Consider the following 16942-nt stretch of genomic DNA (forward strand, 5'->3'; position numbering starts at 1 on the left):
TTAAAAAACAGGGTATATAAAGCTATTTTGAGCGCAATCACTGCTTCTGTGGTAGCTATTTTGCAAAAGTGTATCAGAGCCGAGGGATTTGTGCCTTTATCTACTGAAAGACTAAATTGTTAAAAATATCTTCAACCCTTGCAAATACTTTAAATCAGGAAAAAATTTTTAGTAAGACTTTTTGTTTTGTTTGGATTAGATAGCTTCCTGGAATGCTCAGTAGGGTAACCAAGTGGCTTTCTGTAATTGAATAATAAAGCCTACAGCATCTCGGCATTAATACGTCAGTTATTTATTGAGTACCTATTATGCGCACAGCACTGTACTGTGTACTGTGGAGACTAAAAGGAAGTGTAATACATGGTGTTTGATCTCAAGGACCTTATTATGTCAAAAGGTAAGACATATCCAGACTCAAAGTTAAATGGTCATTGGTAAGAGAAATCTTTTAAAGAAGGGTCCATGGAAATGCCTAATGAATAGCAGAGAAAGGATCTTAAGGAAGCTAGAACCCTTGTTGACTGGTCTCATTGAGAGTTCACAAGAAATAAGAAGAATTGATCTAAGCCTTGATGTGTTAGTGGAAATTAGATGAAGGTAAGCAGAGAGAGAAGGAAGAATGCATTGGTGCAGGAAATAACCTGGTTCTTTATATGTATAAAGAGAAAACTGTCATGATGGGTTTAGGGTATAAATGGATTCATCTGGTTCTTTTAGAAGACTTTTAGTTTTTGGGCAGCCCCGGTGGCGCAGCGGTTTAGCGCCGCCTGCAGCCCAGGGTGTGATCCTGGGGACCCAGGATCAAGTCCCACATCAGGCTCCTTGCATGGAGCCTGCTTCTCCCTCTGCCTGTGTCTCAGCCTCTCTCTGTGTGTGTGTGTCTCTCATGAATAAATAAATAAAATCTTTAAAAAAAAATTTTTAGTTTTTAAAAAGTAGGTTATTAGTTTATGGCAGTGATTTTTATGCCAATGTTACCTTCTCTTATTCCTATAACAGAATGATTCCAAAGCCTTCTTCCTGCGTCACATGGGAGATTCTTTGTGGTCATCGTATGTGACGTAACCCACTGTTTGATGGTATCCCTCCCTGTCTGGCTAAAGTTGAAACTCTTGCATAGAGCTAAGTGCTGAAAGAACTTAAGGGCATAATAGGCCTGTGCTTATAAAACAAATGTTTATGTTTGCTCCTGTGAAATAAGATAGAAAATAGTCTAATTTTACTAGTGTTTTCTTAGTAGGTCTTGAAAATGTTTTATTATATTTTAGTCCAAGTTTATGCCGTTAAACGTTGTTCTCCATTACTGGCAATCCACACGGTGCCAGATGAACCCAAGCATCAGAATTCAGACTCCTTTACTCCTAAGACAGGGCTGTCTGATTAATCCATTCAACCAAGTAGATTGCAGAGAGAACATTATCTGAAGTGATGTTTTAAGGGCATTCTATTTCAGAGTAAGTTTCATGACGGAAGTCTTACTGGTAGTGAGACATTTTGAGTGATTGATGGACCATTTAACACTGTGTCTCCACAGTTCCAGGACCTTCCGCAGCCCTCACGACGATGCAGCTCTTCTCCAAGCAGAACCCCTCAAGACAAGAGGTCACCAAACTCCAGCAGCAGGTCAAGACCAACGGCGCTGGTGTGACTGTTCTCAGGCGCGAGATCTCTGAGCTTCGCACCAAAGTGCAGGAGCAGCAGAAGCAACTTCAGGACCAGGACCAGAAACTGCTGGAGCAGACCCAGATCATAGGCGAACAGAACGCACGGCTGGCGGAGCTGGAGCGCAAACTGCGGGAGGTCATGGAGAGTGCGGTGGGGAGCTCCTCTGGGTCAGGGGCCAACGAAGAGTCTCCTCGGAAACGGAAGAAGGCAGCAGAAGCCATAGACTCCCTTAGGAAATCAAAGCGTCTCCGGAATAGAAAGTAAAGGGGGAGTGTTTCCAGCGCCAGAGGAAGACGTGCTCAGCAGCTGAGTGGTTCTGCCTGCAGGACCTGGGAGCCTCGGTGCCCCCCAGGCTGCCAGGCCTTCGGAAGGAGCACGACTCCTGCTTGGACTCTTCCTGCTTCTCCCAGTTGAACTGATGCACAGAATCTTTTTACTTTGCAATAGATTTGTACTAACCAGACCTGTTCTATCATGTTTTGAGGAGTTAACTTTTTTCTGTGCAGATAATGTCTAAAGTAAGTTTATTTGTTTCTGCATATATGCACATTACAGAAGGATCTGAAACCAGTCTGGACAGACTAGAAGTTAAGTTTAATACAGAAAAATGTCCTGTTTCACTTGAAAGAAAAGACCTACTTTTTAAATGGACAATATCTTGTTTAAAAAAAAAAAAAGTTGACTTTTTGTTATAAGTGACCTTTGTCTGGAATGTCTGAAAAGTAGTAAATGCTTTTTGGTATCAAAGTAATGGGTAACTAAAACGGACTTCCATAGTTGGCTGTAGAAGGGGCCTCTACAGTATTGACTATCTATTTTTATAAACTACTGGCAAGGGACTTATCCAGTTGTTATATACATGTTTTCATTTCTCTTCTGGGGCCATGTCCTCCATTTGCATGGATGCATGCATTGCCTAGTCAGCTCACTTAAGAAGCTCTTGCACTGGTATGGACCTTGAACCTCTATACTTCTCCACTTTTTAGAGCAGCGTTAGTTTATTAGAGCGCCTGACATCTCCTACCACCACGACAGCTTGCCTCCAGGGAGGCATTTGTCAGACCGTTTGTCCTCTGCTTTCACAGGAACAGGGAGCATGGAAGCCCATCTGTTTTCGTTAGGGTTCAGGTACATGGGCCGAGGCAGAACCCCAAACTCCCAGGCTCTATCAGTGTCGGACCTCTGGTGACTGGTGTAGCGTCCCTTCCTCACCACTGCGGGTATGAGTAGGGGATTCAGCCGTGGGCTGCAGTGTTGCCATTGAAAGAAAGCTCGTTGGAGAAAAGCGTACTCTGAGAAAGCATTTTGATCGTTTTGTTTCTGGGGGATGACCTGAGGGAAGCATTTAAATATTAGTTTCAAGCTTTCCTTATTCTACAACTTTAAACAAAGCTTTAATTTCGTTTGCACTCCTGTTTTGAGCGTGTAACTGGAAAAGCATGTCTTGCACTGTTCACCCTTCTAAGCGGTCACTTTAAGCACCTCCAAATCGTGTGCAGTGGTTACTTTCCCCAGGTGGATATTTTTGAGGCATTCAACGATGACTGTCCTCATTTTATTTTCATGTACTAAATTATGTAGTTATTATTTGATAAGTTCTTTTATCAACTTTTACCAACTGTTGCTTTGGGCTTCAGTTATTTCAAATAGGCTTAGGTGTAATATAGGAAATGACCCCTGTCCAGGTGGGAGTTTGACACCTGCATGAAACCTAAGGTTTGGGTAAGTACCTTAGTGGAACAAAAGCACAAGGTTGCCGCCCTTTTTATCCGCCCACCATGACATCACCTCACCAAATGAAACTTTTTCTTACCCATTTTTAATATTTTCCTTACATAATACTGTCCTTAGATTTTGATCAATTCTCTGTCTGGCTTGGAAACTCCCATTTACAATGTAGTATGTTTTCAGTGAAAAAAACCATATAACATCCAAGTGTTTTCATGGTTTGTTGGGAAGGTAATTTTAAAATAAACAATTTCCAAAAAACATTTGTCAGCCAAGGTCATCCATAAAAGTCCCCGTCTGGAACTTGTTTTCTCGGCAGGTGTAATTTTTGTAATCCTAGGATTGAGCCATATTGTCCTGACTCTGGAGCAGGCCTGCTGGAGTACTCATGGCTGTTAATATTCCGCCTTCCTGGTAATAGGAAGATGCTAGAGTAACCAGGTAACATGTTTACAGGTTTACAAAGTAGGATCCTTAATGCATCAAAGGGATAGGACCTCAGATGACTAACAGTTGTTAATAAATTATTTCCACTTTCTTGGATTGCTTTTTAAACCACACATAGATACCCAAATGTATGTAGAGTCTTCCATTCGTTAACATGAGTATTTGGCTTTCACACCATCAGAAGGTAGATTTTGAGTTTCGGAATCCAGGTTTCTGCAGGATACACGTGTCACTGTCCATAAGGTCCATGGGCCCCACTTGTACGCACTACGGTTGTCCATTCAAGTCTTAATCTTCCTTAAGGCGTCTTGCCAAAAATCGTGTGAGGCTGTGGCCTTGACCGATTCAATAGCTCTTACACTTAACTTTTGGATCACATAGTGGGATTTAGGGTTTGACAAATCACAAATTATTTTGACCAACTGAAACTGACATGTCAATTGTGGATGAGCCCCTGAGGAGGAGCCATCTCACCTGAGGGTTAGACCCCAGGGGTTTCAGTGCTGTTAGCGTCATGTTGTCCTTGATTAAGAGTCCCTGAGTCACCCATGTCATCTTCCTTGGCTGTTTTTCAGAGACTTCTGTGCTGACAGGTCCACTCCCACTTGTGAATTGATTATGGTCCAGCACCACTGACCCAGACACAAGGGGACTTGCCCCTGCCTCACAGGCACAGGGCCCTCCACGTCTCTCCCACACAGATTTGGTCTGGTTTTCACATAATCTGAAATACAAATGATTTCAGGACATGAGATTACAGAACCTGCTGCTTTTCAAGCTCCTATTTTGCTGTACAGAGCCTGGAAATAATGGGGCAGACACAAACTCACTAATTAATCATACTGTTTTAAAAACCATTGGGGTGCCATCTGGTCTAAAGCCACTGGTTTTAGAAGCAGCTTTTTTCTTTTTTGTTTTCTTTGTAAAACGTGGTTTTTGGAGTACTGAATTATAAGGGGCTTGCCTTAATCTCTATTTAGTAGTTTCAAGATGTATGCTCTATTCTACTTGTTAACATGTTGAAATATTCTATGTAGCCCCAAAGGTGGGTCAAACAGTATAAGTCATGACTAAATAAATAAGCTAAAGGTGTCACTATAGCTGGATTTTTTTTTTTTAGATAAGATGGACATATGAACAGAGGCTATGTGTAAGAAGCAAAAACCATGGCACCTTGAGATTGCACTATTTTTTGCATTGTTTTCTATGCCATTTCATAGCCTGCACTTTAGTCTCCAAAGAAACAATGTATGATGTCCCAGTTCCTTATTAGTAATAAACTGTTTCCTGAGACAGGGCACTTAATTCTGTTTTACTGAGAGAGTTTCTTGGAGGTGGATCCCTTTCCTGAGTTCTCTATTTCCTTAGCCATAATATTTTTCTAGGATCTAGGAACTCCCGATCTTCTCTGTTTCCAACAGTATAGAATTTTAATTTAATGTAATGTAAAATCTCATTCTTGGTGATCAGCACATTCTTACATCCTGCCCTAGTGGTGTGTACCCATTTGTTGACACCTATCCAACCCTCTAAAAATATGTAAGTACGATCTGGAGCCGGGAATAAAAGCATTCTGAAAGGTAGATGTCCCATAGGATCCTGGCTTGTAACTGGCTATTTCTAATAGATGATGTGAAATCCAATCTGATAATGCCATCCAACTTCTCAAGATCTGAGTCCCTTTAACTAGTCCACAAAAGATTAGTAAGTTAAAACACCCCGGAAATGACAAGCTTCAGTAGCCTGCCATCAGGGATCAATTATTTTCCAAAAAATACTGAAGCAATCAAAAAAATTAAACTGGCAATCAGTCAACTGCTGCCCACCATTTTATTTTTAATAGTGCATTGTATCTGTGGCAAGTATGATAGGCCCAAGTAATGTTGGCTTTTTCCAGCTTGCTCAGAATAATTGCTAAATTGCTAAAATCAAAAGTTAAACTTGTCCTGTTGTGTCTGGAGAGAACCATGGGATTTTAGAAGCATATTGGAAATCTATTGGGTCAATTGCCAAAGTATACCGGTCCATATTCAAAGCTATACCAAAAGTTTAGAAGTGTTTGAAATTCCTTATGTGGTACCATGTCTGTTTACTTATGCTCATGAGCAACAATGAGTTACTAGTTTGCCTTCTGGAATTTTAATTGTTATAACCTAATTCAATTATTGGAAATGAAAAGCACCTCCCGCTCACACAACAGGGTACGTAAATAAATGTGTTGTAACCAACGCTACTTGTTTTCTTTGTATTTCATGCACAAAAGGTGATGGAGCTCCACTTCTAGCAAACACCGCTATAACTAGCTACCACCTCCGGAAACACCATGTGTTGTGTGTGTTCCACGGGTCCTGGTCTTCATAGCCGCCCTAGAAAGCAGGTGCACCCTAGGGAACATGAACACGGGGTAAGCTGCACATTCACAATATTCAACCAAGTGCCTAAGTGGGATTTGAACACAGACCTGCCTGCCGCCAAAGCTTCTGTACTTCCCACCATGCTGTACTACATCCTAAACCAGTGGGGAGCTTTGAGACTCTAGATTACAGTAATTCTAGTTTTAATAATAAATATATAGATGAACATTCCATACATCTACTAGAACCAGTCAATGACCAAACTGCCACTGTCAAGAATAACACATAGAAGAACTTAATAGCCCAAAAGGCTGCGCTTGGAAAAGATAACTTTTGTCCTGAAGTTTCTTGGCAATAGATTGATCCGAAGCATGCAGGTGGAACACGTTCAAGGCTTCTGGGACCTGCAGTCCTGTACAAGAGGCAGTCCTAACAGTAGATGGGGTCTGAAGCCACCAACACAAGTCCATAGTTGCCGTACTCTAGTATATGTTGCCAATCAGTTCAAAAGAGTGTTCACCACCAGTTCTTTTGCCCTGTCAGGGACGAACATCAATTCTCTTTTCAAAATTCCCTCCAGCTCTAAAACCAATGTTCAGAATTTCGATGAAATGAAAACATACAAATCAATCTCACCAATTGGACTTCCAAGAAAACTTAAAGTTTGCATCAGAAGACACTATCAACAATTAAAAAACCACCCACAAAATGGAAGTAATTATTTGCAAATCGTGTATCTAATAAGTAGTTCATATCCACAACGTATAGAGAACTCCTAAACTTCAGCAGTAAAAAACAAAACAAAACAAAACAAAAAACCAAACAATTTAAAACTGAAGACCTGAATAGACATCTCTCCGGAGGATATATACAAATGGCCAAGAAGCACATGCTTATCAGCACCCATTAGGGAAATGCAAACCAAAGTTACAATGAGATGCCACCTCTCATCTATTATGATGGCTACTAAATTTAAAAAACAAAAAACAGAAAATCACAAATATTGGCAAGGATGGAGAGTCTGGAATTATCCTGCCCTGTTGGCAGCAATAAAGTGGTACAGCTGCTGTGGAAAACAGTTTGGTGAGTCCTCAAAAAATTAAAAATCTGAAGAAAAAAAAATTAAAAATCTGAGCTCCTGGGTTGGTGAACCTGTGAAATGTGGCTGGAGGGGACGTTCCAAGCCCCTTTCCCATGCCTAACCCTGTGCGTCAATTCTATCTGGCTACTGATTCATATCCTTCATCATATCCTTTAAATAAACTGTCAAACACTAAAAAAATTAAAAACGGAATGACCACATGACCTAGCCATGCCATGTCTGGGTATATAGAAGCATTGGAAAGCAGGGTCTTGAAGAGAATATTAGTATACCGTGTTCATAGAAGCTATTTGCCATAGCTAAAATGTGGAAACCACCAGCATGTCCACTGACAGCGTGTGCATACCATGGAATATATTCAGCCTTCAAAAGAAAGGAGATTCTGACGTCTGCTACAGCATGGATGTACCTTGTGGGCATCCTACTCAGTGAAAGAAGCCAGTCACATAAAGACAAATACTGTCTTTATTATATAGCATACTTGGATTCGTCAAAATCTAGGCTCAGAAAGTAGAATGATGGCTACCAGGGGATGGGGAGAGCGGTGAGGGGCAAAGTTTCCATCTTGCAAGAGGGAAACAGTTCAGAAGTTGGCTCGTGGTGATGATCGCACAATACAAATGGACTTTATACCACTGAAGTGGTTCAGGCAGGAAATTTATGTTGTGTGTATGTTACCACAGTAAAAACAAAATTGGGGAAAATGAGAGGCATTGACAACTACAGATTTCCCTCGAAGCACTGATGGGCGGAGTTCCACCACTTTTTGTGCACTGTGTCTTAATTTCCATTCATCTCAAATATTTTCTGGTTTTCTATGTGACTTTGACTTCTTGGTTACTTAGGACTGTGTTGATTAATTCCCACATATACATGAGTTTCCCAAATTTCTTTCCATTTTTTACTTCAAATTTCATTCCCCAGGGACGCCTGGGTGGTTCAGTGGTTGGGCATCTGTCTTTGGCTCAGGGCATGATCCCAGGATCCGGGATCAAGTCCCGCATCAGCCTCCTTGCGGGGGTCCTGCTTCTCCCTCTGCCTATGTCTCTGCATCTCTCTGTCTCTCATGAATAAATAAATAAAATCTTTAAAAAACAAAACAAAAACAAATTTCATTCCCCGGTAGTCAGGAACCATACCTCACATCATTGCAGACCTCTTTACTTTTCAAAGCTTAGTTTATGACCCAGAATGGGGTGTATCTGAGAGGACATTTCCTGTTGTACCCAGGAAGAATATGTATCCTGCTGTTTTGTGTAGAGTCTTCTGTAGATATTTTGTAGATCTGGGGGGTTCATAGAGTTTCCAAGTCTTCTCTTCCTGTCTGATTGTTCTCTGCCCTATTGGAAGTGGGAAATTCAAGTCTCCAGCTATTATAGTTGAATTGTCCTGACCCCTGAGTTCTATCAGCTATGCTATCATTAGAAAAAGGCCCTCTTTATCTCTGTTCATTTTTTTTAAAAGATTTCATTTATTTTTTTGAGATAGAGCACAAGTAGGGGGAGCAGCAAAGGGAGAGGGAGAAGCAGACTCCTCCCCATAGAGCAGGGAGTCCGACATGGGGCTTCATCCTAGGAACCTAAGGTCATGACCTGAGCCAAAGGCAGACGCTTTACCACCTGAGCCACACAGGTGCTCCTTTATCTCAATGTTAAAGTCTGTTGTGTCTGGCATGTGCAGAACCACTCAGCTTTCTTGGGTTGCATGAAATATCTTTTCTCGTTATTTTATTTTCGAGTTATTTGCATCTCTGAATCTGAAGTGTCTCTTTTGCAGTCACTCTATATAGACAGTCCCCAACTTACAATGGTTCAACTAACAATTTTTTGACGTTACAGTGGTGTGAAAGCAATATGCATTCAGTAGAAACCATACTTTGAATTTTCATTTTTTCCTGTCTGAGACAACACTGTCTTGTGATGGTGGGCAGAAGCAACAAGTCATAGCATCCAGTCAGCCATGTGATTGTGGGTGTAAACTACTGATATGACCATTCTGCTTTTCACTTTCAGTACGCTATATTCAATAAATTACATGAGATATTCAACACTTTATTATAAAACAGGTAGTTTTGGGATCCCTGGGTGGCACAGTGGTTTAGTGCCTGCCTTTGGCCCAGGACGCGATCCTGGAGACCCGGGATCGAGTCCCACGTCGAGCTCCCGGTGCATGGAGCCTGCTCCTCCCTCTGCCTGTGTCTCTGCCTCTCTCTCTCTCTCTCTGTGTGACTATCATAAATAAATAAATAAATAAAAATTAAAAAAAATAAAAAATAAAACAGGTAGTTTTGCCCACCTATAGGCCAACGTGAGTGTTCTCAGCACATTTAAACTAGGTAAGGCCAAGCTATGATGTTCTGTAGGTTAGGTATATTAAATATATTTTAAAATTATTTTTAAAAATCATTTCTACACCCAACATGGGGCTTGAACCTATAACCCCAAGATCAAGAGTCACATGCTCCACCAACTGAGCCAGCCAGGTGCCCCAAATGTATTTTGACTTATGGTTTATATTTTTAACTCACTATGGGTTTATTACAACATAACCCTATCAGAAGTCAAGGGAGATCTCTATTGGAGCTTATATTTTTATTTAGTCTGTCAATCTCTGCCTTTTTATTAGATTCCTTAATCCATTCACATTTAATGTTATTGTTGATATAGTTGGATTTATTATTGCTGTTTTACTTTTCTTTCTTTTTTAAGATTTTATTTATTTATGATAGTCACACAGAGAGAGAGAGAGAGACAGAGACACAGGCAGAGGGAGAAGCAGGCTCCATGCAGGGAGCCCAATGTGGGACTCCATCCCGCATCTCCAGGATCACACCCCAGGCTACAGGCGGCACCAAACCACTGCACCACCGGGGCTGCCCTTACTTTTATTTCTTATGTCTCATGTCTTTTCCCCCCTCTATTCCTCCTTACTGATTTCTTCTGTATTTAGTGAATATTTTCATTATATGAAAATTGTGTTAAATTTTAATTCCTTTAATGATTTTTTTCTACTACATGTTTTTGTTAAATTCATAATGGTTGGTCTAGGGGCTTACCATACACAACTTATCAAAATATTGCAAGTTTATTCTAACCTTATACTCCTATATAGTTCCATTTCCTTTTCCTCCAATTTGTGCTATGATCGTTAAACATATTACATCTGTGTATGTTACTAGTCCTAAATAGTTATAATTGTTACTTTATGTAATTTTGTGCCTCAGAAGGAAACTAAGATGAGAGAGACTGTATATGGATTTTGTTATACTCGCTTTATTTACCATTTTCATTTCTCTTCATTTGTTTCTGTGGATTTGAGTTGCCATCTGGTTTCATTTCCTTGTTCCAAGGCAGCTTTGCTCCAATCACATGTGTTGTTATTATTTTACATTTGTATATGCTATCGGGCCAACAATACAACTATATGCGTATTGCTTTGTACAATTGCTTTTTAAATCATTAAGAAAGTAGAAGAAATAAGTGCTTATGCTAGCTTTTATAATTACTTACCTTTATTAGTGCTTTTTATTTTTTCCAGTGGCCTCTGGTTATATTCTGGAGTCATTTGCTCTCAGCGTGAAGAACTTCCTCTAGTATTTCTTAGCAAATGGCTCTTTGAGCAACAAATTCTCTCAGTTTATGTTTATTTGGAAATATTTACCTTCATATCTGAAAGATCGTTTTGCTGGATATAAGATTCTTAGTTGCCAGGATGCTTCCCCCCACCCCCCACCAGCACATTGACTATGCCATCCCACTGCCTTCTGGTCTTCATTGCTTCTGAGGAGGAGTCAGCTGTTGACAACTGTGGGGTCTCCTTGTATGTGATGAGTCATTTTTCTCTTGCTCTTTCAAGATTTTCTCCTTGTGTTTCAGCATTTTACTGATGTAAATGACATAATGATGTGTCTGGGCATTGATCTCTTCTTTTTTCCACCAAATCCATGAGCTTGGTGTCCACTGAGCTTCTTGGATGTAGGGAATAATGTTTTCCAGCATATCTGGGTGGTTTTCAATTATTTCTTTCTTTGAAAAAATTTGACTACATTCCCATTACATGTATATTGATTATTTTAGTGGTGTCTCACATTTCTCTGATGTCTCTATTCTTCAATTGTGTGTGTGTATGATAAAATATACATAAGACACTTTAGGGATCCCTGGGTGGCGCAGTGGTTTAGCGCCTGCCTTTGGCCCAGGGCGCGATCCTGGAGACCCGGGATCAAATCCCACGTCAGGCTCCCAGTGCATGGAGCCTGCTTCTCCCTCTGCCTGTGTCTCTGCCTCTCTCTCTCTCTGTGTGTGACTATCATAAATAAATAAAAAATAAAAAAAAGACACTTTACCATTTTAACCATTTTTAAGTGTATAATTGGCATTAAGTATATTCACAGTGTGGTACAACCATCATCACTATCCAGTGCTAGAACTTTCTTCTAATATCAAACACAAACTCTATACCCATTAAACAATAGCTCCCTATTTCCTGCTTCCTTCAGCTTCTGTTAATGCCCGTTATTTTTTGTCTATGTCTGGCCAACTTTTATACTTTAACCATAGCAGCTCCCTTTTTATCAGGTTTTCATGGGGGCAGGGAGGGTGGCAATTCTTTGGCTTAAAAATATAAGTTGAAGAAAATTATTGCCTGGGGAAATACAGAAAAATACAAGTCAGGTGGGGATGGGAATGGTAATAAGTTTCATTTGAAAGGATATTTGTTTTAATAGAGGAAGACAGTGAACGCGTGTGTGCATGAGTAGAAGAGGGGCAAAGCGAGAGGGCAGAGAATCCCAAGCAGTCTCCACACTCAGCACAGAGCCTGATGCAGGGCTTGATCTCATGACCCTGAGATCGTGACCTGAGCCAAAATCAAGAGTCAGATGCATAACTGACTTATCCATCCACACGCTCTCATTTGAAAGAATTTTTTGAGTAGCTCTGTGGTCAGAAATGGTCCGAATTAGAAGTTGATATTCAGAAACTGGTAGGAAAAAGAAGACATATAGATGGCCAAAAAACACATAAAAAATGCTCAATATCACTAACCATGAGGGAAATGGAAGTCAAATCCACAATGAAATGTCATCTTACACCTGTCAGAATGGCTATTACTAAAAAGTTATTTTGTTGTTTTACTCCAGTACTTTTCCTAAAGTGTTCCTGCAAAATGTTTCATCTTCAAAGAGATTCATGGAAAAGACTTCAAAAAGTACAAGTTTTTCTTTTTTTAAAATGTAATTATATTTTATTTTTAAAGATTTTATTTATTTATTCATGAGAGACAGAGAGAGAGAAAGAGGCAGAGACACAGGCAGAGGGAGAAGCAGGCTCCATGCAGGAAAACTGATATGGGACTCGATCCCGGGTCTCCAGGATCACACCCTGGGCTGAAAGCGGTGCTAAACTGCTGAGCCACTTGGGCTGCCCTCCTTTTATTTTAATATTTTATTATTTTATTTATTCATAAGAGACACACAGAGAGAGGTAGAGACATAGAGGGAGAAGCAGGCTCCTCGCAGGGAGCCTGATGTGGGACTTGATCCCAAGACCCCAGGATCACACCCTGAGCTAAAGGCAGATGGTCAGCCCCTGAGTCACCCAGGCATCCCTAAAAGTACAAGTTTTTCTGATAACTTTAAAATCATAAAACTAGGGCATCCCTGGGTGGTGCAGCGGTTTGGCGCCTGCCTTTGGCCCAGGGCGTGATCCTGGAGACCCGGGATTGAATCCCACGTCGGGCTCCCGGTGCGTGGAGCCTGGTGCATGCTTCTCCCTCTGCCTGTGTCTCTGCCTCTCTCTCTCTCTGTGTGTGACTATCATAAATAAATAAAAATTTATTTAAAAAAATAAAATAATAAAATAAAATCATAAAACTAAACTGGGTACAAATTTCCAGAACTGGGGTGCCTGGCTGGCTCAGTCTGTAGAGCATGTGACTCTTGATCTTGGAGTCATGAGTTTGAGCCCCGTGTAGGGTGTAGAGATTACTAAAAAATAAATTGTAAAAAATAATTTCCAGAACTAATAGAAAAACTGGTTTCAAGCAGAGCAAGTTGTATGGGGCTGAACGAACTTATGAGGATGATTATAATTTTTTACTTTTTGTTTGAAACACTGCTGACTGCTTAATGTTTTATTCTTCCTAACTTAAGGAAATGTCTTCTCTTAAATTATCTGTGACTTACAGCAATTTGCTAAAGTATAGATTTGTAAACAAAGATGAAATATTTAACCTGTTCTCTGCACCTATTCCCTCCAGAATTCAGAAACTCTTAAGTATTCTTTTCTTTTTTTTTTTTAAGATTTTATTTATTTATTCATGAGAGACACACAGAGAGAGAGAGAGAGAGAGAGAGAGAGGCAGAGACACAGGCAGAGGGAGAAGCAGGCTCCATGTAGGGAACCCAATGTGGGACTTGATCCTGGGACTCCAGGATCACATCCTGGGCCAAAGGCAGGTGCCAAACCGCTGAGCCACCCAGGGATCTCCTTGAGTATTCTTTTCACGCCAATATAGGTAGTTATTTGCATAGGTTCAGTAAGAATCTGTTCTCTTTGTAACAGGACACAACAGGAAACACTGGTTATATTATCAAGGGTTTAGCTTGAATGTCATATTTGAGAGAGACATGCAAAGACTCAGATATGACCACACTGCTCGGATAAATCCACCTGGAATCTTGCTCACACGGTTCTTGGCAGCCTTGTCAGGTAAGTAAGGAAGTCACTTCCTGGTAGGCCTACAAACCTCAGGATATTTGGGGGGAATCTCAAGAAGAGAGGAATTCACCCAAACTATAAGTATTGCAGGTAACATCTGATGACAATCCTCGGCTTGGCTTCCTGGCCTCAGAAGCTTTTAAAAGTTCAATCTGAAATACCTTTTTTTTTGGGGGGGGGGTGTTGTTGTTGTTTGGTAGTTTTGTTTTGTTTTGTTTTTGGCTGGATTGTTTTAAGATTTTATTTATTTATTCATGAGAGACACGCAGAGAGAAGCAGAGGAGGCTCCCTGCAAGGAGCCTGATGTGGGACTTAATCTCAGGACCCCGGATCATGACCTGAGCCAAAGGCAGACGCTCAACCACTGAACCACCCAGGGCCCCCTCAATCTGAAATTCCTAATGAAAAAGTCCAAGCAAAGCAGCCTTTAAAAGAGTTTACATGGTCAATTGCTCTTCTTGCTGCGCTATGTAAATAATCAGACCTGGTTTAATAAAAACAAATCATTTTACTGTGATTATCTGGGAGGAAAAAAGTGATTATGGAGAGAAAAATTATGTTTGCACCTGTGTAGACATTAAATTCTAGTCTTGCTGTCTTTGAGGATTTGTTCTATACCTGTAAACTGGACTGGATCTCGAATTCTTCTAGCTGAAATATCTGGCTATGACTCTCCAAACTAATGTTTCCTATCCTCTCCCACCCTTCTGATTTGCAATCACTGGGAACAAAGCCTGCTCTCAAATCCCCATGGAAGGACCACCAGTTGTCCTCACTACTCAGATGGCAGCCACACATTAGTGACTTGAATGTTTGGTACACATCTCAGCTAAAGAAGGCTCCACCTGACATCCGGTCCTTTGCAGACCCTGGAGACCTCTGAAGCAAACTGATGAGGAAGAGAAGTAGCCACATCATAGATGTAAACTGCTTCTTTCCGAGATGCCAGATCAAGCCCTCATACTGTAAACATGAAACACTCTTTTCTCTTTCTTCTCCTTTACACTGGCATTGGCCTTGAAAGATAACACCATCTTTTGTATCTCCTGGGGTAACCTTTCAGACTGCTGGATCTGTCATAAAAAAACTCCTATCTGTCCGTGATGCTAGAGACCTCTGGTCCTCCCTGTGACCAATCTCCTTTCTAACTATTCCTCCCTCCACCTTAGAAGTCACTTAAGGAATCTCTCATGGCCACAGCATCCAGTGCCTTGTTTTTATCTTTCTCCAATTATAACTGCACCTGCCCAATTAAACACAAATAAATATGCACATCATAGGACAGTTACACCCCCACGTTCTTATGATTATCTAAATCGGATGGAAAGTCACAAAAACATCTCACCAGTGGTTGCCATCTTTGCAAGGCCAGTGTTGTTCCCAATGATAGCATAGCTCTGGATGATCTCTTGGCTGAACAAGGAGGTGCCTGTGCCGTGGCCAACACCACCTGATGCACTTGGACTGACATTTCTGGGGAAGCACTGAAACTCAGCTACATAAAGTAACTGTATAAGCCACTACACTCACAAAAGTGGCTCCTTCAGGTTTAGGGTCTTTGACATGATCGATTTGGATTGGTTTGGGTCTCGGGGACCATGGCTTGGAAGTGAACTCCAGATGCTCGGAATGATCCTGTTCATAATCACTAGAGCTATCGCCCTTGCAGGGTGCATGTTTACAGCTGCTGACCACCAAGCCCACAAGCTCCCGAGAAATGGAGGGTCAGAGAAGGAGCTAAGACTGACCCACTTACACGTTGTGAGCCTGGTCAGGACCCGTGGATAGCACACAGGATCAGCAAACACTGTGAGGCCTCCAGAGTCCAAGTAGGGAGTGGCACCAAAGCCTCAACTTCTGATCATATCCTCAGGTAGGCTGTTCAAAATTAAAAATAATTTTAGGCACCATACAGTCACTGGGGTCCTTGAGAATCTGCAAACATTTTTTGAGCCGGACCAGCTGCAAGTGCTGGTCCCAGCCATGAAGCTTTGGAAGGCTGTTTGCCATCTGTAGTGGCTGGAATGTTCCCAGCCATTACTGCTCAGTTTCTGCTTTCCAGAGGAGAGGCCTTCTCTCAAGGGCCCCATAAAGCCCCTGAAGCAGAAAGGAGCTCCTAGGAGACAGGGCAGAGGGGCCTGGGGATGAATCAAAGGGCCCTGGGAGTGGGGTGGGGGACAACGAGTCCCCCCTCCAGGACTGGCACTCCTCATTTCTCCTTGACACCAAAAGGGGAAGGACTGCCGTATGACAGAAGTGGGTAGCTCTGAAGGAAGTTTCCAGAACCAGCAGGACCCTGGGGTGCCAGGGACGGCAGGGAGATACATGCTCTGGGCTGATGGGAAGTCTTGGCCGGTGGACCTAGGGCGGGGAAGGCAGCCATAGAGGAGGAGGGCTGGGCCCCACCCACGCCCACACGGGAGTTGGTCCCCGCGGCTCCACAGTGACCACCCAGACTGCGGATCCCTCCCCCCCCCCCCCCCCCCCCCCCGCCCCAGTGTTGAAAAGACACAAGGGGACGCCCGTTTCAACGTGGGAGAGCAGGTGGTGACCTGGAGCGGACAGGAAGGGGCACAGCATCCAGGGGCCGGGCGAGGGGTCCCCCCACTCGGACAGCACAGACACCCCTCCTTCGGGTCCAGCGCAAGGAAGCCGCGGTGCCGGGGTGGGGGGGGTGGGGGGGGTGGGCAGGCACCGTGGACTTGCTGGAAACCCCCTCCCCCGCCCCGCCTGGCCGCACCACCGGGTTCTGGAGGCCTTCCTGGCCGCAGGGGTGCGGAGGAGGTCGCAGCGCAGGAGCCGGGGGCTGGGGCGGCGGGCGGAGGGGGCGGGGGGGGAGAAGCCGCAGCCCCGCGCCGCTGGGCAGTCCAGCAGGGAGCGCCAGCCCCGCACGGCCGGCCGCAGGTCCCCAGCGGCGCGCGGGGCGC

General features: G+C 42.6%; 1 protein-coding gene and 1 long non-coding RNA gene across 2 annotated transcripts in view; one reads left to right on the forward strand and one right to left on the reverse strand.

Annotated features, from left to right (window-relative positions):
• Positions 1-6068, forward strand: part of FBXO28 (F-box protein 28) — a 33598-nt gene extending 27530 nt beyond the window's left edge. The window contains exon 5 of the mRNA XM_072830118.1: positions 1535-6068. Within this exon, the coding sequence (XP_072686219.1) occupies positions 1535-1929 (395 nt within the window). The 3' untranslated portion in view covers positions 1930-6068. The remainder of the gene's footprint in view (positions 1-1534) is intronic.
• Positions 3199-16501, reverse strand: LOC140635442 (uncharacterized). The gene is made up of 2 exons (XR_012032757.1): positions 15772-16501; positions 3199-4564 (listed from the first exon to the last, which is right to left on the reverse strand). It is a non-coding gene; the product is annotated as an uncharacterized lncRNA (long non-coding RNA).
• Between the last annotated feature and the right edge of the window lie 441 nt (positions 16502-16942).

Source organism: Canis lupus, chromosome 6, assembly GCF_048164855.1.
Source record: "Canis lupus baileyi chromosome 6, mCanLup2.hap1, whole genome shotgun sequence".
Lineage (NCBI taxonomy): Eukaryota > Metazoa > Chordata > Mammalia > Carnivora > Canidae > Canis > Canis lupus.